At 32.9% G+C, this 25235-nt stretch overlaps 1 protein-coding gene across 33 annotated transcripts in view; it reads left to right on the plus strand.

The window, feature by feature from the left end:
* Positions 1–25235, plus strand: part of ADGRL2 (adhesion G protein-coupled receptor L2) — a 306832-nt gene that overhangs the window by 270307 nt on the left and 11290 nt on the right. For all 33 annotated transcript variants that reach the window (XM_086394356.1, XM_086394341.1, XM_086394364.1 and 30 more), the window contains 7 exons: positions 10493–10618; positions 10877–11082; positions 12155–12328; positions 13254–13463; positions 14353–14573; positions 15891–15957; positions 23919–24010. In XM_086394356.1, coding sequence (XP_086250482.1) covers positions 10493–10618; positions 10877–11082; positions 12155–12328; positions 13254–13463; positions 14353–14573; positions 15891–15957; positions 23919–24010 — 1096 coding nt within the window. The remainder of the gene's footprint in view (positions 1–10492; positions 10619–10876; positions 11083–12154; positions 12329–13253; positions 13464–14352; positions 14574–15890; positions 15958–23918; positions 24011–25235) is intronic.

The raw sequence follows: 25235 nt of genomic DNA on the forward strand, positions 1-25235 counted from the left end.
TTGAGGGAAAATCAGTTCAGTTCAGTTGCACAGTCGTGTCTGACTCTTTGCGACCCCATAAACTGCAGCATGCCAGGCCTCCCTGTCCATCACCAACTCCCAGAATCTACCCAGTCCATCGAGTCGGTGATGCCATCCAACCATCTCATCTTCTGTCGTCCCCTTCTCCTCCTGCCCTCAATCCTTCCCAGCATCAGGGTCTTTTCAAATGAGTCAGTTCTTCACATCAGGTGGCCATAGTATTGGAGTTTCAGCTTCAACATAAGTCCTTCCAATGAACACCCAGGACTGATCTCCTTTAGGATGGACTGGGTGGATCTCCTTGCAGTCCAAGGGACTCTAAAGAGTCTTTTCCAACACCACAGTTCAAAAGCATCAATTCTTCGGCACTCAGCTTTCTTTATAGTCCAACTCTCACATCCATAGATGACCACTGGAAAAACCATGGCCTTGACTAGACAGAACTTTGTTGACAGAGTAATGTCTCTGTTTTTTAATATGATATCTAGGTTGTTCATAACTTCCTTCCAAGGAGTAAGCGTCTTTTAATTTCATGGCTGCAGTCACCATCTACAGTGATTTTGGAGCTCAAAAAAATAAGTCAGCCACTGTTTCCACTGTCTCCCCATCTATTTGCCATGAAGTGATGGAACCGGATCCCATGATCTTAGTTTTTTGAATGTTGAGTTTTAAACCAACTTTTTCACTCTCCTCTTTCATTTTCATCCAGAGGCTCTTTAGTTCTTCTTCACTTTCTATCATAAGGGTGGTGTCATCTGCATATCTGAGGTTATTGATATTTCTCCTGGCAATCTTGATTCTAGCTTGTGCTTCTTCCAGCCCAGTGTTTCTCATGATGTACTCTGCATATAAGTTAAATAAGCAGGGTGACAATATACAGCCTTGATGTACTCCTTTTCCTATTTGAAACCAGTCTGTTGTTCCATGTCCAGTTCTAACTGTTGCTTCCTGACCTGCATACAAATTTCTCAAGATGCAAATCAGGTGGTCTGGTATTCCCATCTCTTTCAGGATTTTCCACAGTTTATTGTGATACACACAGTCAGAGGCTTGGGCATAGTCAATAAAGCAGAAATAGATGTTTTCCTGGAACTCTCTTGCTTTTTCGATGAACCAGCGGGTTTTGGCAATATGATCTCTGGTTCCTCTGCCTTTTCTAAAACCAATTTGAACATCCAGAAGTTCACGGTTCATGTATTGCTGAAACTTGGCCTAGAGAATTTTGAGCATTACTTTACTAGCATGTGCTGCTGCTGCTGCTAAGTCGCTTCAGTTGTGTCTGACTCTGTGCGACCCCATAGATGGCAGCCCACCAGGCTCCCCCGTCCCTGGGATTCTCCAGGCAAGAACACTGGAGTGGATTGCCATTTCCTTCTCCAATGCATGAAAGTAAAGAGTGAAAGTGAAGTCGCTCAGTCGTGTCTGACTCTTAGCAACCCCATGGACTGCAGCCTACCAGGCTCCTCCGTCCATGGGATTTTCCAGGCAAGAGTACTGGAGTGGGGTGCCATTGAGATGAGTGCCATTGTGCGGTAGTTTGAGCATTCTTTGGCTTTGCCTTTCTTTGGGATTGGAAAGAAAACTGACCTTTTCCAGTCCTGTGGTCACTACTGAGTTTTCCACATTTGCTGGCATATTGAGTGCAGCACTTTCAGCTCATCATCTTTTAGGATTTGAAATAGCTCAACTGGAATTCCATCACCCCCACTAGCTTTGTTGGTAGTGATGCTTCCTAAGGCCCGCTTGACTTCACATTCCAGGATGTTTGGCATTAGGTGAGTGTGAGTGATCACATCGTGATTATTTGGGTCGTGAAGATCTTTTTTGTACAGTTCTTTATATTCTTGCCACCTCTTCTGCTTCTGTTATGTCCCTACCATTTCTGTCCTTTATTGAGCCCATCTTTGCATGAAATATTCCCTTGGTATCTGATTTTCTTGAAGAGATCTCTAATCCTTCCCATTCTATTGTTTTCCTCTATTTCTTTGCATTGATTGCTGAGGTAGGCTTTCTTATCTCTCCTTGCTCTTCTTTGGAACTCTGCATTCAAATGGGTATATCTGTCCTTTACTCCTTTGCTTTTCACTTCTCTTCTTTCACAGCTATTTGTAAGGCGTCCTCAGCCATTTTGCTTTTTTTGCATTTCTTTTTCTTGGGGATGGTCTTGATTTCTGTCTCCTGTACAGTGTCATGAACCTCCGTCCATAGTTCATCAGGCACTGTCTATCAGATCTAGTTCCTTAAATCTATTTCTCACTTCCACTGTATAGTCATAAGGGATTTGATTTAGGTGAAATAGATGCCTGTATGTGTATGGCTGAGTCTCTTCTCTGTTCATCCAAAACCATCACAACATTGTTAATCAGCTATACCTCAATACAAAAAAATAAGGTCCTGATCTTAATGTATTCATCTATTGATTACCCAAGAATTAATGCTATGAAGATCATTTTACATATTCCAATATATTCCTATATCTTTTATTTCATATTTTGTGAAAAATATCACCCATAATTTAATGACATTCAAGATTCAACTTTTTCCTAGGAGTTGTTCTCTTTTTAGATATGAGGACTAAAATATCCCATTATCTTTTTATGTCTTCATTCTATGTTCTTATCTAAATTTATAGTGTGGCTACAGTATCTTTGTTTATTAAGACAATTTGATTCTCCTCCTTAGTGGTTTTTCCTTGAATCCCTATTTTCACTTGATTATATGATTTACCCTTATACATGACCTCATAAAATGGTAAAATTATATGTTATAATTATATCTGAGTATAGCTTTTTTAAATCCACTTTGAGGTATACTTTATATACAATAAAAGCAACTGTTTTAAGTGTACTTTTTGATGAGTGTTGACAAATGTACACCCATTTAACCAACTGCTTGGTCAATATTTCAACTACCTCAAAAGGGTCCTTTATAGTCTTGGATAGTTTTTTTTCATATTCCCAGCCCCAAGCAACCACTGATCTGTTTTATGTCACTATAATTTTGCTTTCTCTAGACCTTCAGTTGATGGAATCATAAACTATATGCTCCTTTTGATCTTGCTTCTTTTACACAGTATAATGTTACTGAGATTCATGTGTTTTGGTGCCAGCATCAGTAATTAAATCATTCTTATTGCTGAATTTCCATTTTAAGGACACAACCCTATTTTTGTATCTACTCATTTGGTTGGTCATACATTTAGGTTGTTCCCAGTTTTTGACTATTACTAGTCAAGTTGTTATTTTCCCAAGTGGTTGTACCCTTTTATATTCCTAACAACAATTAGAGTTTTAGTTGCCTCACATTCTCACCAGCATTTACAATTGTGTTTTCAAATGTCTTTTTCATTTAAGCCATTTTAGTGGTTTGTAATGGAATCTCATTTTGGTTTTACTTTTCATATATAAGGTTGCTAAGTTACATTTTACTGAAAACTGTTTGAATTTTTCTTATGCTTTTTGGCTATTCATATATCTTTTTGTAAAGTATCTGCTTATATATTTTGCCCATTTTAGTTGTTTATCTTATCATTGGATTGTAGAAAGTGAAAGTGAAAGAAAGTGAAGTCACTCAGTCGTGTCTGACTCTTTGCGACTCCATGGACTATAGCCTACCAGGATCCTCCATCCATGAGATTTTCCAGGCAAGAGTACTGGAGTGGGTTCCCATTTCCTTTCACAGGGGATCTTCCCAACCCTGGGATCAAACCCAATTCTCCCACATTGTAGGCAGATGCTTTACTATTAGGATTATTTATATATTTCTGAAACAAATCTTTTGTCAATCTATGTATATGCTGAGTGATTTCCCTTAGTATGTGACTTTCCGTTCTATTTTCTTAATGATATCCTGAGAGAAGGAAAAGTTTTTAATTTTGATAAAAGCTCCTCATTACCCAGCTTCAACAACATCTAGCTAATCTGGTTTCACTTATTCCCTCACCATTGTATTATTAAAGCAAACCCTAATATTACATTATTACTATAAATTATTTAATATGTATCTTAGACTTTAAGAAAAAAGAACATAAGCCATTGCCATACTTTAAAAAATTTAAAAAAAATCGGTGCACATGATAAAAAAGAGATTTCAATTATTTAATTTTTGGAAATTTGTTAGTGCCTAGTTTGTTTATGGAGAAGGCAATGGCACCCCACTCCAGTACTCTTGCCTGGAAAATCCCATGGACAGCAGAGCCTGGTAGGCTGCAGTCCATGGGGTCGGTAAGAGTCAGACACAACTGAGTGACTTCACTTTCACTTTTCACTTTCATGCATTGGAGAAGGAAATGGCCACCCACTCCAGTGTTCTTGCCTGGAGAATCCCAAGGATAGGGGAGCCTGGTGGGCTTCCGTCTATTGGATCACACAGAGTCAGACATGACTGAAGTGTCTTAGCAGCAACAGCAGCAGCAGTTTGTTTAACCAGTACACAGACAAGTTCATCTACATCTGACTGATGCATTGCTCCTATAGGAGAGAAAAAAATTTTCCTTCTACTTTCTAGGTTCTTTGGCTCATCTAATAACCTCCAATTTAAATTCCACTCTACCTGTCCCTCCCCACCAATAATTTTCTTTGCCTCTTATGAAAAGAAACACATACTTGATTGTCTTTCTTTATGATCTTAAGATTGATTAGGTGGTTTAGTTATTATCAGCCTACTCCAGCATTATAAAATTTCCTATAGTTTATTTTCTCAGTGTGCTTAGCAGCCAACTTGATTGTATATATCAATTTAAGCCTAGTTATATTGTGGTAACAAAAACCCCGAGTCACAGCAGCTCTAAACAATAAAGTTTATAACTTCTTAAGTCCATGTCACCTGAGCCTCGACTTTGCTCTGCTCCGTACCATCTACTCCATGTTGTTTTTACCCTGGGACTCAAGCTAGTGGAACTTGGTACAATGCTGGTCGGCTGCCAGAGGTCCTAGATTTTCCTATACACTCTCTTACTTTTCTTCCCCTTTCCACTCACTGCAGCCACTACTCAGAAATGAATTTGACAAATGTAAGGAGAGATAACTATATTAAAATCCCATCAACAGCACTGGCTCCAAGTAGTTCTCCTACGGATCAAGTGTATTCACTTTTAGGACATATGTTGAACAAAGCATATATTATTTGAAGTATGCAAGAGTATAGAGAAGATCATAAACATCTGTGTACCAGCCACCCACTGAGCCACATCATAGCATTTCACCGTATTTACTTCAAGTTTGGGGGAAAGAAATAGGTATATATAATCTAGAAATCCTCTGGGCCCCTCCTTCCTAATCAGATTAAGAAGGGGGTAGCCATCATTCTTGTAAGCATTAGTAAATTTTATTTATTTACTTATGCTTTACAGGTATGTGTGTTTAGCAACTACTTTTCATATTTTAGGGCTTCCCTGATAGCTCCGTTGGTAAATAATCCACCTGTAATGCAGGAGACCCTGGTTTAATTCCTGGGTTGGGAAAATCCCCTGGAGAAGGGAAAGGCTACCCACTCCAGTATTCTGGCCTGGAGAGTGCCAAGGGGTCGCAAAGAGTCAGACACAACTGAGTGACTTTCACTTCACTTTCATATTTTAACATTAATGATTTCACACTAAATATAACTACATTTTTCATATTTATGCCCATTGATATGTGCATCTCTTGTTCATTCATTTGTCCTCAGAATGCACAGTTATTTAACTATGCCTGTGATAGATATTTTAGTAGCTTATGCTTCTTGATGATATTAGAAAAACTGAGGAGAAAGTTTTTTTATGTCTCTTACTCATACTTTATACCTTTCTAGATACATATGCACACACACACATACATGCACACACACAAACCTGGAAATAGTTTTGGAGTGATAGAGCATACCCATGTTTAACTTTACTAAATACTGCCAAATTGCTTTCTACTGCTTTACCAATTTTACACTCTTATCAGTAATATCACTGTTCCCTACCACTCTCTGCCAAAGTTCTATTATTGATATAAATTTTGTCATTCTAATAGACCTGAATTGATCACATATTTTAATTTGCAGTTCCCTGATTACTTAATGCATTTATTTGGGTATTTTAATTTTTTCTCCTGTGAATATGTTCTCCACATTTTTTCCTGTTTATTTCTTTCTCTCTAGGTAATGCATTCTGGAACATTCTGGAAACTAATTCTTTGAAGATTACTTTGCAAATATTTATTTTATCTGTGTCTTCTCTTTTTTACTTTGCATATTAATATTTTGTTTTACAGAATAATAAAATCAAATTATGAGTTTCTTCTTTTAAGATTGATACTTTTTTTAAATTTTTTTAATTATTATTATTTTTTTACTTTACAGTATTGTATTGGTTTTGCCATACATCAACATGCATCCGCCATGGGTGTACCTGTGTTCCCCATCCTGAACCCCCCTCCCACCTCCCTTAATTTGTTGATACTTTTGAAATCTTGCTTAAAAATACAGTGTGTTTTTTCTTTTGGTTTCCTGACCAAGAAATTTTTCTCTGCTTTGTAGTGATAAAGATTTTATACTTTATTTAGAAAGGAAAAAGCTTTGCCTTTTTGCATTCATGTTTTTAATCCAACCTGAAGTTTATTTTATTTATGATACTAGTGAGGGAACTAATTTTATTTTTTTCCGTATGGATAATCAGTTGTTTCAGCACTTCCAAAACATAATCCATTCCTTTCCCCAATGGTTTGTCAAGGTATCTCTGTCGTATATCAAGTTTCTGTACATGTTGGGAGTGTCTGTTTTACGTTCTTGTTTTTTTTTTTTAGTAATATTAATATCTGGTGAGTTCTTTCAACCCTGCTCCTTGAGGAATCGAATTCCTCTTAGCTGCTTTTTGGCATGTCTCTTCCATGTGCATTTTAAAATCAGCCTGTCAAGTTCCACATACTCAAAAATTTTTTGTTGGGAGTTTTTGTTAGAATTATACTGAGTTTGTAGATAGACTTTGAAAGAAGTGTCACAGATTTATCTCTTGAGTTCTCCCAGATTGGAGAAGGATAGAATTCTCCATCTGTTGTTAGGTTTCCTAGGAAAGTTATATATTTCTCCCAAAAATGTCTTGGGACATCTAGGCTTATTTCTAGGAAATGACACTATTTCTATTGTAAATAGTATTTTAAAAAGTTATATATTGTGACTGTTTATTAGTATACAGTTGATTTTGCTGATTGCAGCTTGCTAAATTATGTTCCTTCTGATAGTATAGTTTTCTTCACATTACCGTGTAGTTGACTATATTTTCTGTAAATGATTAACAAATTGCTTTTTCCTCCTAGTCTTTGTACCTTTTTGTTATCCTTAAATTACTATCTTAGCTAGGTCTTTTATACAGTGCTAAGTAAAACTTAGTGATAGGGATCAACCTGACTTTTAAAAATATGCTTCTAGTTTTTCATCATTTTTTTCTATAGGTTGGATACTAACCCTTAACTGATAATTAAGCCTTTATCTGGGCAAGGAATTTTTGTTTTATCCTTCTCGTTTTATAAAGACTTTTTATACTACATGAATGTTGAAATTTGTTGAATTCTTTCTTTAATATTTTTCTTGTTTCTTCATTTGGCTAAAGACATTAATATGTTTTCTAATGCATTAATTTATGTATGCCTTTTTCAGTTAAACTCAATTTGTTTAAGATATACTTAACATGTATATATAATTAAATATTTTACATAGTTTAAATAAGTGAGAATATTCTGTAATTTTTCTTTTTACTGTTTTATGCATCAAGATTATATATATCTTATCAAATGAGTTGAAAAACATTTTTTTAACACATACTGGATCAGTTTGTTAAAGATTCAGTATATATTTAACCATGAGTTCATTTTCTTAAGTGATCATAAACTTGAATTTTTGTTTTAGTCAGTTTTGTTTCTAGGAAATTTCCCCTTTGTCTATCTTTATTTGTAGTATAAAGTCGATTATTGCATCTCTACTAAGATCTATAGTAATGATCCTGTTTTTGAAAATTCAAACAAATTATTTTTACTATCAACATTATTTTAAGCATTATTATATGTTAAATGAAATTAACTCTTTGTTCATATATATTTGGGATATTTCATGAAAGCTTAAAAGATTTCCGACTACTCTGTCTTGTCTTGTTTTAAGAATAATTAATAATTGAGAACCCCTTTCAGTGTGAAGAAGAGGGAGGTATATTTTTGATGTATATTTTTATCATTCATCTTGTCTCCTTCAAATCATTACCCACACACATGGAAGTGATCATCTACATACCCACCTGCTTAATCTTTCTAAGCAAAGTATCTCAACCAGCTTCTGCAGCAGGTAGAATTCTAAGAGTTAGAGGTCTGTCGTTATAAACTTATATTTCAGGTGCTTGACGTGTGGCCTCATAGCTTATAAAAATCTCTGTAATGTTATGATTTCGTATTTATAGTTGAATCTGTAAGTATTTTACAAACGAAAGTTGAGAAAGATTAAAAAAAAATAGCATCCAAGAGTTATTCTTTAATGGTATGAGTTTATTTTCCTCAAAGGCAAAGAGTGAATTCATTACTCACGTTCATGCACACATTAACTCTGTGTGTATGTGCATGTGCTTGTGTATGCACATACAAACATATGTATACGTGTTATCTAAGTACAGAAATAGCTATTCAAGGATATATGCCATCAGAGAGGGTAAAATTTAGAGAAAAGTATGTGGACTGTATTTAGTGAATTATGTGTTACTTTTAAAAATTCAAATACCTGAAATGAAAATTTTTCCATCCACTTCCTCTCATTTCATCAGTAAATGGCACATTCTAAGTACTAATATGAAATAGTTTAATATAAATAATAATATTTTTTCATTCTTTTCTAATAAAAGTATGCTGATATAAAGTATTATAATCTTTATTGGATTTATAGTAGACACATTTATGTTGAGACTATTACTATTTTATTTTTTAAACAGAGTTGAGCAGTATTTTTTAAACAGTCTTGCTGATCATATAAATGTTCTTAATGTTTATTTATTGACTTGACTTCATTTCCTAACATGTTTGCTTATGTTCCTACCTCATTAGAATTTGTGAACTTTGGATCGTACTGCAATAGTTTGCAAACTTTTTCTATAAAAATCCAAGTAGTACACATTTTAAGCTTTGCAGGCCATGTGGCCTAAGCTGCAAATACTTAACTGCCATAGACAATATGTTAATAGATAATTGAGGCTGTGTCCCAGTAAAACATTATTTACCCAAACAAGTGGCAGACCAGATTGCCCGACTTGAGTATGTAAAAATTGATCAGTACTAGTGAGAATTAATGGGAAGTTTGAACATAATGCCAGACGTAGACGTTTTCTCATAAATAATGCTATGCTGGGCAACTACTTTTAGAAATTATCAAAAACTTATTACTGCAAAATTGACCTATGTAATCTTATGTATTAAAATACATTATGTAGCAATACATAGAAATAGATACCTACATGCAGTAGAGGTATTCAGATTTTATACTTCATATTGTGTTTTACCATTACCAAGTAATGGTCATTGAAAATTACTTTAACATAGAGCCAAAAAATAATTTTGAAATATTTTTGTTTAACATGATTTCAGTGAAACTTTGATCAGTTCAGTTTAGTTCAGTTCAGTCACTCAGTCGTGTCTGACTCTTTGCGACCACATGAACAGCAGCACACCAGGCCTCCCTGTCCATCACCAACTCCCAGAGTTCACTGAAACTCATGTGCATCAAGTTGATGATGCCATCCAACCATCTCATCCTCTGTCGTCCCCTTCTCCTCCTGCCCTCCATCCTTCCCAGCATTAGGGTCTTTTCCAATGAGTCAGCTTTTCGCATCAGGTACCCAAAGTATTGGAGCTTCAGCCTCACCATCAGTCCTTCCAGTGAACACCCAGGACTGATCTCCTTTAGGATGGACTGGGTGGATCTCCTTGCAGTCCAAGGGACTCTCAAGAGTCTTCTCCAACACCACAGTTCAAAAGCATCAATTCTTCGGCACTCAGCTTTCTTTATAGTCCAACTCTCACCTCCATACATGACCACTGGAAAAACCATAGCCTTGACTAGACGGACTTTTGTTGACAAAGTAATGTCTCTGCTTTTTAATATGCTGTCTAGGTTGTTCATAACTTTCCTTCCAAGGAGTAAGCGTCTTTTAATTTCATTGCTGGAATTGAAATTTTGATAGTTGTGTGCTGTAAATCAGACACTTCATATTCATAGGCCAAAAGACTAGAATTAGTTGACAAAAGATAAGTAAAACTCTAAAGAAAATTTTAAAACGATTATACCAAAATTTTTAAAGTAGTAAAGTTTAAGACCTCTTAGAATAATTTAGTTGTTTGTTCATAATTTTGTTGTAATTGAACACTGAAGTTTTTAGAATAGTAAAAATAGAATAATGGTTTCTGTGCAATTTGCCTTTTTGTCGGTGAATATAAAGAATGCCCCTTTGTTCCCCTCCTTTATCTTTTACCTCATCCAGTTCTGGAAGTTGCAGTACTCAGTACAGAAGGACAGGTCCAAGACTTTAAATTTCCTCTGGGCATCAAAGGAGCAGGCAGCTCAATCCAACTCTCTGCAAATACTGTTAAACAGAACAGCAGGAATGGTAAGATGGAGCAAAGTCTTTTAAAAATTGATAGGTTTTTTTGTTCAGTTAAACCTGTTAATTCTAAAGTGCTGAGTACTTGACTCCTAATATAACAAATTAACATTTAAAAGCAGATTTAAAATAACATCTACTCTTTCCCAGTAAACTTAATCTGAATAAAGATTTCATAAGGATTTCATTTTGTTATTTACTGTGTCTTATCTTATTCATAAGCATATTTTCTGTAAAGACATATGACTGTTTTTACCTTCCTAGGTCTTGCAAAGTTGGTGTTCATCATTTACCGGAGTTTGGGACAGTTCCTTAGTACCGAAAATGCAACCATAAAACTGGGTGCTGACTTTATTGGTCGAAATAGCACCATTGCAGTGAATTCTCACGTCATTTCGGTTTCAATCAATAAAGAATCCAGCCGAGTATACTTGACAGATCCTGTGCTTTTTACCCTACCACACATTGATGTAAGTTATGTATGCTAATGAAGTAGTGGAAGGTTATAAAACCAGTGAGGAAGGAAAGCAAAACTGACATGCTGTGGATTGAGAGAAGGGGAATGGAGAAGTGGCAGAGAGGAAAGAAAAGACTTCCTATTTGAATTTCAAATGTTGGACAGGTCAGAGACACAAGTTTATTTAAGTCTGCGAACGTAAAATGAGGCTGGTTCAGTGATTATTAGAATTTAAGTGTATTCTTAATGAAAGCTAATTCAGTAATCAACAGGAAAATGTAAATACCTGTAATTTGTTTTAGAATGAAAATTAACCCTTACCTTACCAGCATGATAACAGAGTTCTAGGACTCTGCCTTTTTCATGTGGCAGATCTTTTTGGTTTGTTTTACTGATCATATTAACAGAATCATTATCAAGCATTGTGTTTTTAACAATATAGAATTGAAGAGATGTGATTCCTCTGCTATACCTTAGAACGTAAGTTAGTAAATAATTGCACTGTGTTGGAAGACTGACTGCTGAATTTGGCTGTAGTTATAGTAGAGTGAATAAGTGGGCATAGATAGCCATGTAAATCTCCAGAACTGGCAAAGTTCAATACATTTGTGTGGCTATTTTCTTCTCATATTTTCTGTAGTTTGCTTCACTCTCTATAGAGCCTTGACATACTAACTATAGGATTTGAGTCATCTCTATTGTGTCCCTTAGAACAAAAATGGGCCCAAAACAAGATGGATTTTTAAACACTTGGTCCTTATAGAATTTATCAGAGCAACTTTTGTCAGAAAAGAAAAAATGATTCTGATTACCATCAGTATGTAAAATCAGAAGATGGAAATTGTAATTGTGTAAAATGGGTCTTTGGTAATTTAGAGTACATTTTAGAGTGTTTCGGACTATAAAGCCCCTTTTAAGTTAGGTATCTGCTTTGTATAACATAGTCTACAATTTTGCTGATGAAAAACTTTATAGTCCGAAACATGCAAAGTTTAATCTAAATTACCTTTTACACATATTAAACAATTGCTATTGCCATCTTAGAGTATAAAATCCTAATTTTATCTTGTCATTTTATTTCCCAGCCTGACAATTATTTCAATGCAAACTGCTCCTTCTGGAACTACTCAGAGAGAACTATGATGGGATATTGGTCTACCCAGGGCTGCAAGCTGGTTGACACTAATAAAACTCGTACGACGTGTGCATGCAGCCACCTAACCAATTTTGCAATTCTCATGGCCCACAGGGAAATTGCAGTAAGTATTTGCACTTCTAATTAGTAGCAGAGAAAAACCTCAGAGATTCAAAACAGCTTGTGTAATTGTCCCTTCTTTGGGTGCTTATCGTAACTAAAAAGCAAACAAAGTAATGTGGATTTCTAATTGTTTCTCCACTGTCCATATATTTTAAGCAGTTTCGACACTGTATTGTTACTTCTCAAAATCATGTACTTCATAGACTTGTTCTCAGTTTTTCTCCTGTGGTCTGGTGTTAAGCAGAGGCGTCAAGGATTTAAAAAGCTAACAGCAACAATAGATTATAAAAAAGAGACAGAGGGTTCTAAATATTAACCTGCCCTCCCCATCTTAAATGTTTGAATCTCATTTCAAAACTTTTCTATAAGTTCCCAAGCACTTTGCACACTCTGTAAGACTGCAAATTTCAAAAGATCAGAAAGATTTCTGGGATATTTTATAATTCATTTCTTCTTCTGATTAAGAGAACAATAGCCAGAAGATAAAAATATTTTAAGAACTACAGCATGAAAACTCTCAGATCTACTATATACTTAACTCTTAGTAATTAAAATCTCAAGAAGAAAATTAAAACTTAAAATTTGACCTTTTAGTCTGGAAATTCAATAAAATGCCAATTATTTTTAAATAAGTGGTCTTTATTATAAAATATTTTCTGTGTTTATGTAAGTAATAATTTCAGTCATTTTCTAAGTAGAATCTTCTACTTTCATAGATCATTCTTTGAATATAAAAATCAGTAAGATAATATTGGAACTATTACATGATTGAAAAAATTTGTTTTAGCATTGAGCCCCATTTGAACACACATGAATATTCAGAGTTTAGGTAAAAGATGAACTCTCACATGTGTAACTCATCTTATATTTATTTAATGTAACATAGGAATACTAAAGTCCCTCATATTTATTTTTTTTATTTTCAGTACAAAGATGGAGTTCATGAATTACTCCTTACAGTCATCACCTGGGTGGGAATTGTCATTTCCCTTGTTTGTCTGGCTATCTGCATCTTCACTTTCTGCTTTTTCCGTGGTCTACAGAGTGACCGTAATACCATTCACAAGAACCTTTGTATCAACCTTTTTATTGCTGAATTTATTTTCCTAATAGGCATTGATAAGACAAAATACATGGTAAGTACCCCTTCCATTTGTTGACCTTGGATCTCTGAAAATTATTATTATAACAAGTTATCCACATATGCTGCTATTAATATTTGACCTTATAACTTATAGTAACTTATAGCTTATAATATAGTTGACATGGCAATACTTAAGGATAATTTGTAATAAAAGACAACCCAATCATTAAGTAATATTGTGGGTTAATTCATTTCTTATGTTAAGGTACAGTTGCATTTTTCTGGGTTTTAATAAAACACGTAATTTGAGTCAAAGAATGCTGGGGACACTAAAAAGAAAATATATTAAATTTTTCATTTTGTTTACCTAGTCATTCTGACCAGTGATCATTTCCTCATAATCTGAGCAATTTATTCTTTATCATGAGGTCTCAATGTAAGAAAGATAACTTAGTTAATGCTTTACACTACAGAATGAATTTGAGAATGCTCCACATATGACAGGAAAATGATGTTAACTAATTAGAGCTAGTATATTTACCATTAAAGCAAAATTTTTAAAATTCTGTAATAGAAAAAAATAGAACTTATGTTTTTGGAAACAGTTTTTGTAAAGATTTTTAAAACAAATTATCTACAAATAGAATCAGATTTTAAAATATGTAATTCTAGAAGAGAAATTAATGTTTTCTTATTTGCATTTAGTTTTACTAAAAATATAAATGTCTTATAGTGATGATATTTTTAGCACACCTACCATTACACTTCAAAAGCATTGAGTCATATTTAGCAGTATTTTCACTTATTAAAAGGTTTTTAAGAAGCAGTCATTTAAATAATGATGTATCTTATAGGCATTATCAGTGAATACTGTATAGTTTTGGAGTGGGTTGTTTGTATTCACATGTTCCCTTTTGGGTTTTTGCTTCTTTCCTTTATAGATTGCATGCCCAATATTTGCAGGACTGTTACACTTTTTCTTTTTGGCTGCTTTTGCTTGGATGTGTCTAGAAGGTGTACAGCTCTACCTAATGTTAGTTGAAGTCTTTGAAAGTGAATATTCAAGAAAGAAATACTACTATGTTGCCGGTTACTTGTTTCCTGCCACAGTGGTTGGAGTTTCAGCTGCTATTGACTATAAGAGCTATGGAACAGAAAAAGCGTAAGTAATTGCAAGTGACCTGAGTGTTTTTCAAGTGAATAATTTTTTTAAAGCCTGTTAGCTGTCAGTGAGGGTCCCTGACAGACTAAAATAGCATCTGAAAGCTTTATTGGTAAGAGAATGGGCATGCCGTGCACAAATTACAATCAAGTCTTTTGTAATTTTCTAGGTTCAGAGGATTTGTACTCTGGTGAGGCAGATTCTAAATTATGGACTTTCTTTTTAACACAAAAGATTGACCTGAAACAAATTGAAAAAGTAAATAACTTTTTAGCCTTAGAAAGATATTAAGCAAAAAATTCTTGTGAACTTAAAGCATCTGACAGGTTTAACTACTGAGTTTTTAAGCTAATGCTTCATTAGCTCTCTTTGTGCAGCCGACCCTCTAGCTAACTCTCGTTTTGAATTGTGACAGTACCACATTCCATCCCATATGTTTTACTTTGATAATATTTTATCAGGCAGTTTGAAAGGATTAAAATAAGTGACTGTCATTCATTTATTAAAAAAAATACAGATATTTATGGAAAGTGACAGAAGGTAGACATAGCCATGTTTCTAAGGATTTTGTTTGCTAGAGGCATGAATTTGCCTTCCAATTCTGTTTATTTTTTCCTTTGATAAAATTAGTTATATAAAGATTCTTTGGACTAAAGAAAGCTTTTTGACTACACAGATGATGAAAGACAAAAGAAATTCGTTGGGGATTCAATGTTATATGAAGAATGAACTACTAAGTAAAGTCTGTCTTAATAAGTTTATGCATCATTTACTCTAATGATGTATGAATTCTGTGCTTGAATTTTTTTCCCCTAGTATACATCCATTCCCAATTGAGGTGTTATATTTGTGATACACTGTTTTACAACAAACATTACATCTGAACACTTATTTTATTTTATTTTTATCCTTTGTGTGCCATAGGGTGAAACATTTTAGCTCAGATGTAGATCTGAAAGGCAAATTTTGAAGATAAGAACTTTAGAACAATGAGACAATTTGGAATGCTGAGTTTCAAGTTTTTCTTAGTAAACTTAGAGGTTTTAGCATTTCAGGATTAGGGTGGGAGTTATTGTTTCCCCAACACAATTATGTATGTCTTTATCAGATTTAAAACCTGAAATGAAGAACAGTAGTTTGAGGTAAATAATTACTACTCTTTAAGTCAGAGACAACTCAGTTATTAAAATTGTTCTTGTCCATGATAAATTAATTTTTAAAGGCAATTGTAAAGATAGTTTTGCTTGTTAGATTTTTAAAATTCTGTCTTACTTGTGATTTGAGGATCCACTTAATGTTCTTTTCTTTTCATAATAGTTGCTGGCTTCATGTTGATAACTATTTTATATGGAGTTTCATTGGACCTGTTACCTTCATTATTCTGGTAAGCAGACTCTGCTTTGCTTTCCTTTTTATTCTTGTCTTTTTAGCTGTACAATGGAAGTAGGGATAATTTGTTTTACTGTTTATTTGTCTATACATGCAAAGATTTTTTCAACACGTCTAGCTTACAAAATAAAATAATGTAGTATATTTTACCTATGATATAGTTATTGAGAGTTTATATACGTGCTAATTAGTACTATTTCTGAAAACCCTTTCTTTTAAGAAGTACTTTTTTCTTCATTTGTAATTTAGTTTGCAGAAATGTGATGTCATAATCTAATATATGTATACATGTAAGTGTATATATAAAAGCCATGTTAAGATTGTATGATTTGAAAGTAGTTTGAGAATTAGGGATAATACGTGTAGCATATTCTGTTTTTGACTAGTGGAGTTTTTTACTAAGAGGTTTAGTTTAGGTAATTATGTCTTCAGAATCTATAGTATTAGCTCTGCACCAAGCCTGTATAGCATTTATGAATTAAATAAATGTTTTATAGAAGTAAAAGAAAATTAGGTTAATGTTTATTATCATAATTTCTACATAGTAATTTAGTACTTTTAAATAAATTCCACACCCAGATTCTTTTTAAGAGACGAAACAGTTTTTTTTTTAAGCTTAGAGTAATAAGATAATATTAAATAAATTTTAAATTCATTAGAAATAAAATTATTTTTCTGAGACTTAAAATACCAAATGCACATATTGGTTTCTAAGAAATTTAGTTTTAAAATAAATTTAATACAACTTAAGTAAAAGACATTAAGATTTCTTTACTTAAGTTATCGCTAATCAAATATTTGAAATATATTTGAAATTTTTATAAAAGCTAAAATATTTGGATTTCAGCATTTCAAAGCTGTTCACTCAGTTTTAACATCATGCTGTTACAAATAATGGTTTCTGACTATTGTAAGATTGAAAATGAGGCATAATCAACTTTATATATCACCTATGTCTTTTTATTTCTATTGTTTTTTCTATAAAAAATGACACAGTAAGCTTATTAAGATATTTCCTATGGTTAGTAGTATCATAATTATAGTTACTAGTATTTTAATAAATTAAGAAAAAATTTTAGTAGTTCAAGGACACTTAAAACTATCTCAAGTGTATATACTTTTGTCATTAAAATGAATTATTTTATACAGTTACTTATAAAAGTAAAATGAAAATTTGAGATGAATGCCTGTAGGAAGCACACCAGTAAAACACTCCCAAGTGTTACTTGGAAAGTTGATTTCTCATCAAAGTTATTCAATCGAGATGATTGCCCCAGTGTTTGTTCTTGGTTTACTTAAGTTAACACAGCCTGAGCCTATCTTGATTTAAATGACAAACAGCTGAGTTAAAAAGGTATGGTTCTCAAAGACACAGGCTTCTTTTTTCCCTGAACTCTTGGCCAAACATTGATACCTTGAAAATTGTAAAGACCATTGTAGGGATATTTGATCTATATGTCTGTCTTACTGCAGTTTTTCTTTATTTTTCTTTTTTTTATATCAGAAGATAAATACTGACTTTAGAATGTTAAAAAACCTTTCACTTGGCAAAAGGAATTAATGTTCATTTATCCTCAGCTTCCAGCAAGAAAAGAAATAAAGGATGTTTTATTATGTTGCCCATTTATAGTGAGAGCCTACTATTATTTTATAGCCTTGTCCTTATTATCTTCTACCAAATCATTTATATTGAGATGCGAAGGGCTTTGGGGAACAGTGTTCTCAACTTAAAAAACAAAACAAAACAGCAGGTTGCAATCACAGTACAGATCCTTGGAGTAATTCTCCTTCAATTGCTTTGCCCTCTAATCGTCCCAACATAGAAAGACAAAGAATTGTATTGAAGTGTAAAGCATTATCTCAAATGTAACCTAAAGTGAGATATATGATTTTTCAGCACATGTTTGTTTAGTATTAATGTGTGTGTGTGTATATATATATGTATATGTATATATATATCCTTATGGTGATATAGATCATTTGAAATTCAGTTCAGACACAGTTTAGCAAATTACACAAAATAAATTATATTGTATACTACCCTTTTAAGGAGTAACAAAAATTACATATTGATATTCCTAGAAAGCATAGTTTTGTATTTCCAGCTTTCTGATTTGAAATCATGTAACTTTAGTAGTATTAAAGAAGTGTACATTTTTAATCATTTTCAATGAAGGAAAAAAAAACATGTTATAGGAGATAAAACTTCCTACTTCTGTATTTCTATAGGATGTCTTGCCTACAGGCACTAGAGTTATTATATCTATGAGAAAAGTGCTTGTAAGTAATGAGCAGTGGGAAACCATTAGTATGCCTGAAATAGTTTAATGAAAGCTTGGATCATGACACGTCAGGAGCTGTTCTTATCATTTGGACAGCTCCATCTGCATCATTAATAATTAATTCAGTTCAGTAAGAGTTCAGCTCACACACTCATTTAGAAGTCTTCCTCCGAGAACACCTCTCTGGCTGCTAGTCCCAGGGAGAAATAGGTTTCTGCTTGGCTAACAGCAAAGATCTGGAGATACAAGTGCAGTTTTAGAGTTGCATTTGCTAGGTAGCAAAAGCTCTAGGGAGGACAAAAAGGGTCAGAACATGTGCAGTTCAGTTAGGTTACTTCAGAGTGGTGTTTCTGTTCTTCTGTCTTATCATATCCATGTCAGCACTGCAAGCTGTGGAATGAATTTTAAGCTGCTAAGCTCAGACGGATATGATTCAGTTGAGCAGGTGGATGGCTATAAAACAAACCGTGCACTTCTGTAATGTATGGTACCTTTTTCTTTCTTTAAACTTCTTTGTATTTTCATGATCATCAATGTGAGTGAGAATTAGCTAGGCTATATCATCAAGTAGTGATGAATTCTATCAGCAAATTACACTGGCAGAGTGTTTTAGCAGTAATTTATGAAATATTTTGAGGGGATAGGGAGGAGAGTATTATTTGTTATTAGAAGAGAAAATGCCCTGTTTAGTGATTTAACACTTTTTAGCTGAAATTCTTTTCAATTTGCTTTCACTCTTTCACATAGAATTCTATTAAGAGATAACTATCTACTTACCTGTGTACACACACATAGAGAGAGCAGAATTAAAATCTGATTAATTCCTGGATGAGTTGCTTCATCTCCAAACTTAATCTTCATTATGGACATTTAGGCTGGTGAATTAACATAAAACATGTAACACAACTCTTTTACTTTGTACTTACTAGAGGCTTCTACATGAATGATTACCAACATATATACCAGCTATAGACAAATCTTTATGTACATAGCTGTAACTCCATCTTTTTCATTTCTTAGTGATGCATAACACCTTTCAACTTATCCCAAAATACTATGTTTAAACTTAGTAGCATTTATGTTGGAAAGAAAAAGAATATGAGGTCAAAAAATGGTTTCATTGGACTTGAAGGGATAAGAAGAGTGGTTGGATGGTGAAGACAATTCTCATCACTTTTGCCTGCCTTCCAGTGGAGAAATCCTCATTGATGGTTGTGATTTCTTTTATTTGTTAAATGCATACGAAAGGCAGGAAAATAAATCAGAAAGAAAAAAGCGAGGAGAAAGAAATCACTTACTCTAAATAGAAAAATAAAAGGCACAAAGGTATATGGCTGGAAAGAGCCGTTTATGTCATAGGGAAAATGCTAAGACAAAAACACTCAGTATGTCATTTGAAACTAAGGTTATCAGTCTTCAAGTGACTATTTTGAACAATAGATTTTGTCAAAGATGTTTCTTTTTGCTGCTCTGTTTCTTGTTTTGATTCTCATAGTTATATTTTAAAATAACAAGAGTAGAAAAAAAATCTATTGAAATGTCTTATTATACAAAATTATGACTTATTTGAATGCATTGCCTCTTGAGAAAGATCATAGGAACAATTTTTATCAATGACACTAAAAATTAGCATTTACAGTTTTAGACACTGAAGAAAATACAAGAACTTTAAACCAAAATTTAAAAAATTTGTTTATACTATAGTAAATATTCTGTTTAATTTCAGAAAATATTTCACTCATGTATTTTGGTGATAATGTATTAAAATGTTCAATTCTTAGACAGTAGACATATTTTTTCAGAAATCATATAAGTGATTTTTAATGTGTTGAAGAAAAATATTTCACACTTAGCACTTTTTACTTTTATGATTCACAATAAGTCTTGCATGTCTTTTTTCATAATTTATCTTAAAATAATGATAATATATCCTAATAAAGATACCATTGTCTCATTAATTGTGTATCATCATAATTCAAAGACTAAATGAGTGTCAGATTTAACTAAATTTCTTAGCAACCTGACTGCTAGTGCCTTGGCTAAATTTTTATTTTCAGTTTCTGCAAATTGGAGAATTCACAGGCACTTGTGAAAGAATCTGATACAAGAATTCTACTGTGGTTTTATGATTATTTTTCTAGGATTTTAGATTTTCTTTTTTAAATAGACTCACTTTAAAAACACCTTTTGGAAGCAATTTTAAATAAGTTAGAAACAACAGCTTTTTTCCTCACTAGGATTTTATTGGTTTGTGTGATATTTATCTGTGTGTGCATATAACTAGCACAATCATGTTTAAGAAAACAAAGCTATTCAACATACAGTTTGGCTATTAGGAATAGCATGTGGGCATTTTAGCCATTTGCTGATTATGGATGGTTGTGTTTTGCAAAGGGAATGGAGAATTGGTTATTATGGCAAGTCCATCAAGTAGGAATCATTTGAAGAGCACACCTTCTTATGTCATTCATACAGGATTTTATGTATTAATTTTATATATTAATTAATATTATATCTTCATTTATCATCTCTTATTGATTTGTAAATTAGATTACTCTATAGAGAAGTGGAACCTTTTTAAAAAATATACAAAACTCTTTGTATAGTTTATCTTTGTTTTGCTAGAGATTCCTAATTTTCTCAACCAGAATAAACTGATTTATTTTATTGACAAGATTGGGCCATGGAGCTAGAAGATAGTATATTGAATCTCAGCATTGACACTATATTAATTGCAGCTGAGTAGTCTTTGGTGACATACTCAACATCACAAATTTGTAAAATAATCAATTCAATGGGTTTCCCAGGTGGCACTAATGGTAAAGAACCCCCCTGCCAGTGCGGGAGACCTAAGAGATGCAGGTTCAATATTTGGGTCAGGAGGATCCCCTGGAGGAGGGCATGGCAATCCACTCCAATATTCTTGTCTGGAGAATCCCATAGACAGAGGAGCCTGGTGGCTGCAGTCCATAGGGTCTCACAGAGGTGGACACAACTGAAACGACTTAGCACGCACGCACTTCTGGAATAGGATTATAGGTTCTTGGTGCTGTTTCTTTTTTCCTGTAATTTTCTATATTGTCTGAACTTTATGTCTTGTGCATGTTTGCAGCTAGGACAAAACACTGAACATATATATATTAAGAAACCCTCAGTAGGGTAAGGGAAAAGAAGGGAAGATATTTTTTAAGGATTAAATGAAATATGTTTTCTGTGGCAGTTCCAAATTGGTTAGTTCTATCTTAACAAGAAAAAAATGTCCTTGTATCATACTTAAGCTCTAATTTTACATAGGTACACTTCATTTTTATTTCAATTTTATTAGAAAATGAGCTAGTTCTTAAATAACTGATTTTTTTCCTTGGTTTTTCTTCACTGAAAAATATGTTTGGATGGATTCACCCCCACAATTTCACATTTTCTACTCATTTTCTTTCTATGGCATAATACTTGATACATCCATATTTTTTCACATTCACATTCTTTTCTTTCTTTGTATTAGTAGTTTTGACATGACAGTGGATAATATCTTTTCTTTCCTTAAATGTACTACTATTTTATTCCTGAGGGGGTAGTTAATATGCTTAGAAAGTAATTAGCTCCAAACTGTGGCCCTTTGTACTTTGGAAAATTATTTTTAAAAAAGTGTTAGAGTGGAGACGCAACCCTAAGTCTGTAAGTTTGTAATAAATAAATGGTTTCATCAGGACCTTCAAAAAGAAGGGTCAAAACATTTAATTGATTTTAACTTTGAAGCTGTTAAGGCAGCCATTCTTACCTAAGAGTTGTAATCAGTTTGTTTCTTTAAATGGGTTTTGGTTTGTTTGTTTTTAGGATATGTAGAGTACTTGTTTTTAATCATTCTTAAATTGTCCTGGTTAAGGCTTACTGTTACATAAAATAAAAAATAAAAACATGGCTGATTTTGCCTTTACAAAAATTATAGAGGTAAACTGTACCATGATTCTTTAAAAACCAAATTAAATATTTATTGTACTATCAGAAAGATGTCCCTAATTTCTCAAAGGCAAAAAACTGTGTCTTACCCACAATACAATAAGCATGTTCTTGTGTAGAGCAGTAAGGTCAATATGAAATGCATGATACTGTAATATCCCTGAAAATATAAGCTTTTATTTATATATGACTAACTGGACTTTATAACCTCCAGAATACAAAGCTAGAAATTTCTTTTTTTACAAAATTATTTACTTTTTTCTCTAGACCAATATTTTAAGAAATTAATTTTTAAGTGCTTTTTTAAGCAAAGAGCTTTTTTGTCTTCAAGTAATTAACATCAAACAATGGAATGCAATCTGCCAGCACTTGCAAATTATTCCCATTAACCTCATTTTAGTCCTTAAGAGGAAATTCTATGTCTAAGAGAAATAACAAGGCACAGTAGGCAAAATGACTGATATACAGCTTAGATTAAAGCTTTTGCTCTTTTCCTGAATTCATTAGGAAGGACTTGGAAATTTTCTTTATTGCCTTACATCATTTTTCCTAATTATAAAATCGGAAGTAGTGATGTATGAGTAAAATAGTCTTATCATTTTATCAGATAGTTTTGTGACTCAGTAAAAATTATGTTACTGTAACAAAGTTATGTAGATTATTTAAAACTAAAGAATTGCTTTTGTCTTAACATACTTCTAAATATACCATTTGTGCTTGCACTTAATCACAATGCTCACAAAATAACTTCATTTTGTCTTTTTTAAAGTAGTAGTCTCAAGTAAATAAAATGTCAAAAAAAAAAATCCAAGAGCAATTTAGCATAGTTTTATTTTTGGAGCATAAAAGTGGAACTGCCTTCACTCCATGTAGCATTCTGCCAGGCTTCCATAGAAGCAAATGCAAATTACAGATCCCTAACTCTGCTCAGTCAAAACATACCCCTTTTTCTTCTGAAGTTCATTCAAGCTGCCTCCCCAGACTGTTCTTCCATGTCAGGTTCCATCTTCCCTAGTTAGTATTCGTTGCATAACTGAGTGTTTAGAAGGACTCGAAACAGCCTTTCTTTAGAATTTACCTACTTCCATTCAATGTAGAGACATCAGGAAAAAAGAAATGATGTCCTTTAAAATAGCAAATACATTTATATTTTTTAAAAGTCTGTCTTAGTTTATATAACCAGGGACCATACTTCATATGTTATCTCATTTGATCCTTAACCATTACCTTACAAAAGGATTGTTCAAATATTATTTTCCTCATTTTATCAGTCAAAATCAAGAACTAGACTCTTAACTAAGATTTAGGGTCCCAAATTCAGAGATATTTCCATTATAAACTGCATAATATAAATGCCCCTCCTAAAGAACTCACTTCATATTTTCATTAGGTGGTTTTTAGGCCCTGGGATACCTCTATCTAAAGACACTAGGCTTTCTAATTTATTTAATCATCACCACATGATACTTATTTAATGAGGTTGCAATTTCATGTCAAATGATCTATTAAAAAATCAGTCATACATGGCCAGAAAATTTTTCATGTAGACTCAACTTGATTATTGCATAAGTAATGATAAGTAAACTAAAATTGAGTCAGTTTCTACCACATATTCATGTTTTTGATATTTAATTGCATTAACCCATTAAGTATATTGTAATGATGTATTTAACTTTTTCTCATAGTTATCTAATTCCTTCTTTATTTGTTGTAACAGCTAAATATTATCTTTCTGGTGATCACATTATGCAAAATGGTGAAGCACTCGAACACATTAAAACCAGATTCTAGCAGGTTGGAAAACATTAAGTAAGTATTTTGTATTTTAATTTTAGTGCTTGACAAACTGAGTGAAAGATATTCCCCACAGCAAATTCATGAATACCATCTTTCAACTGTAGAAATTATTCAGAATGAAATTTTACTTATCAAGGTTGAACCTCACTGTTACCATGTCACAGACATTGGTCAGAAATTAGATAATAATTTCTGTCATGATCTAGAGCCAAAAAACTGTTTTAGTGCCTTTATGAAAATTCCATAAACTAGCAATCTCATTTAAATTTAAAATGCAGTTCAAAATGATGTTCCTGTTTGCATGACTGATATGATTATATTAAGTTTGTTTTGTTAAATGACTTTTTGATTTAAGGATTCTGAGCAGTTTCTACTTCTAATCCTGTTTTCCTAAGAGAATTTGCTCCATTACTGTTGTTAACTTGGAGATTATCTGTTGCTTTCATGATAATTAAATAAATGTTTACTTTAATTCAGGATTGAAAAAATGGAAATATCAATGGAAAAAGTGCTATCTAATGAGAAAAAATCGATAGCTGTTGAAAAAAATTGATAGCATTTTCAGAGTTATTTTTTTAAATATGAGTTAATTTAAAATCTGAGGAGATATTGTTCACGTTGGTTACAATGGGATGTAGAAAATATTTTAAATGTTAAAAATGGCAGATCTTATAGTAAAGGTAATTTTTTTTTAATTAGATGTTTTAGATAGGTTAGTGCCAGCTTCATTGCATGTTGCATGGTAAGAGAGAGAGCTAATCTTTAGCATCTCTCTCTTTTCTTCCTTTTCCTCTTTCTGTCTTCTCATCTACACCAGTAATTACCGTGTTTGTGATGGCTACTATAATACGGACTTACCTGGGTAAGGTAGAATCCTACATTAACAAATTTATGGCATGATTTATATTTTTACAAATCCGTCAATATCATGAATTGCCCTTAATTTCTATAATTATTTTGGAATATCTTATTTGCTAGAGTATTTTAAACTATAATATGCCTTTATTTTTTAATTGCTTGCCTCTGCATTTTGACTTTCTTAATTTTGACTAATTTTATAAAATATATAAATGCTTTCTTATTACTTTCTATTTTAATTCTGTCTAATAATTTTGTTTCTCTTTTCTGCTTATAATGCTTTCTAGCTATGAAGATAATAAGCCATTTATCAAGTAAGATCATTAGTTAGACATGGAATGCACTGACTTTAAATCCTCTCATTCCGTCCTATTTTCTA

The sequence above is a fragment of the Bos grunniens genome, chromosome 3 (genome assembly GCF_055505025.1).
Source record: "Bos grunniens cultivar Pamir isolate PY7600 chromosome 3, Bosgru_T2T1.0, whole genome shotgun sequence".
NCBI lineage: Eukaryota > Metazoa > Chordata > Mammalia > Artiodactyla > Bovidae > Bos > Bos grunniens.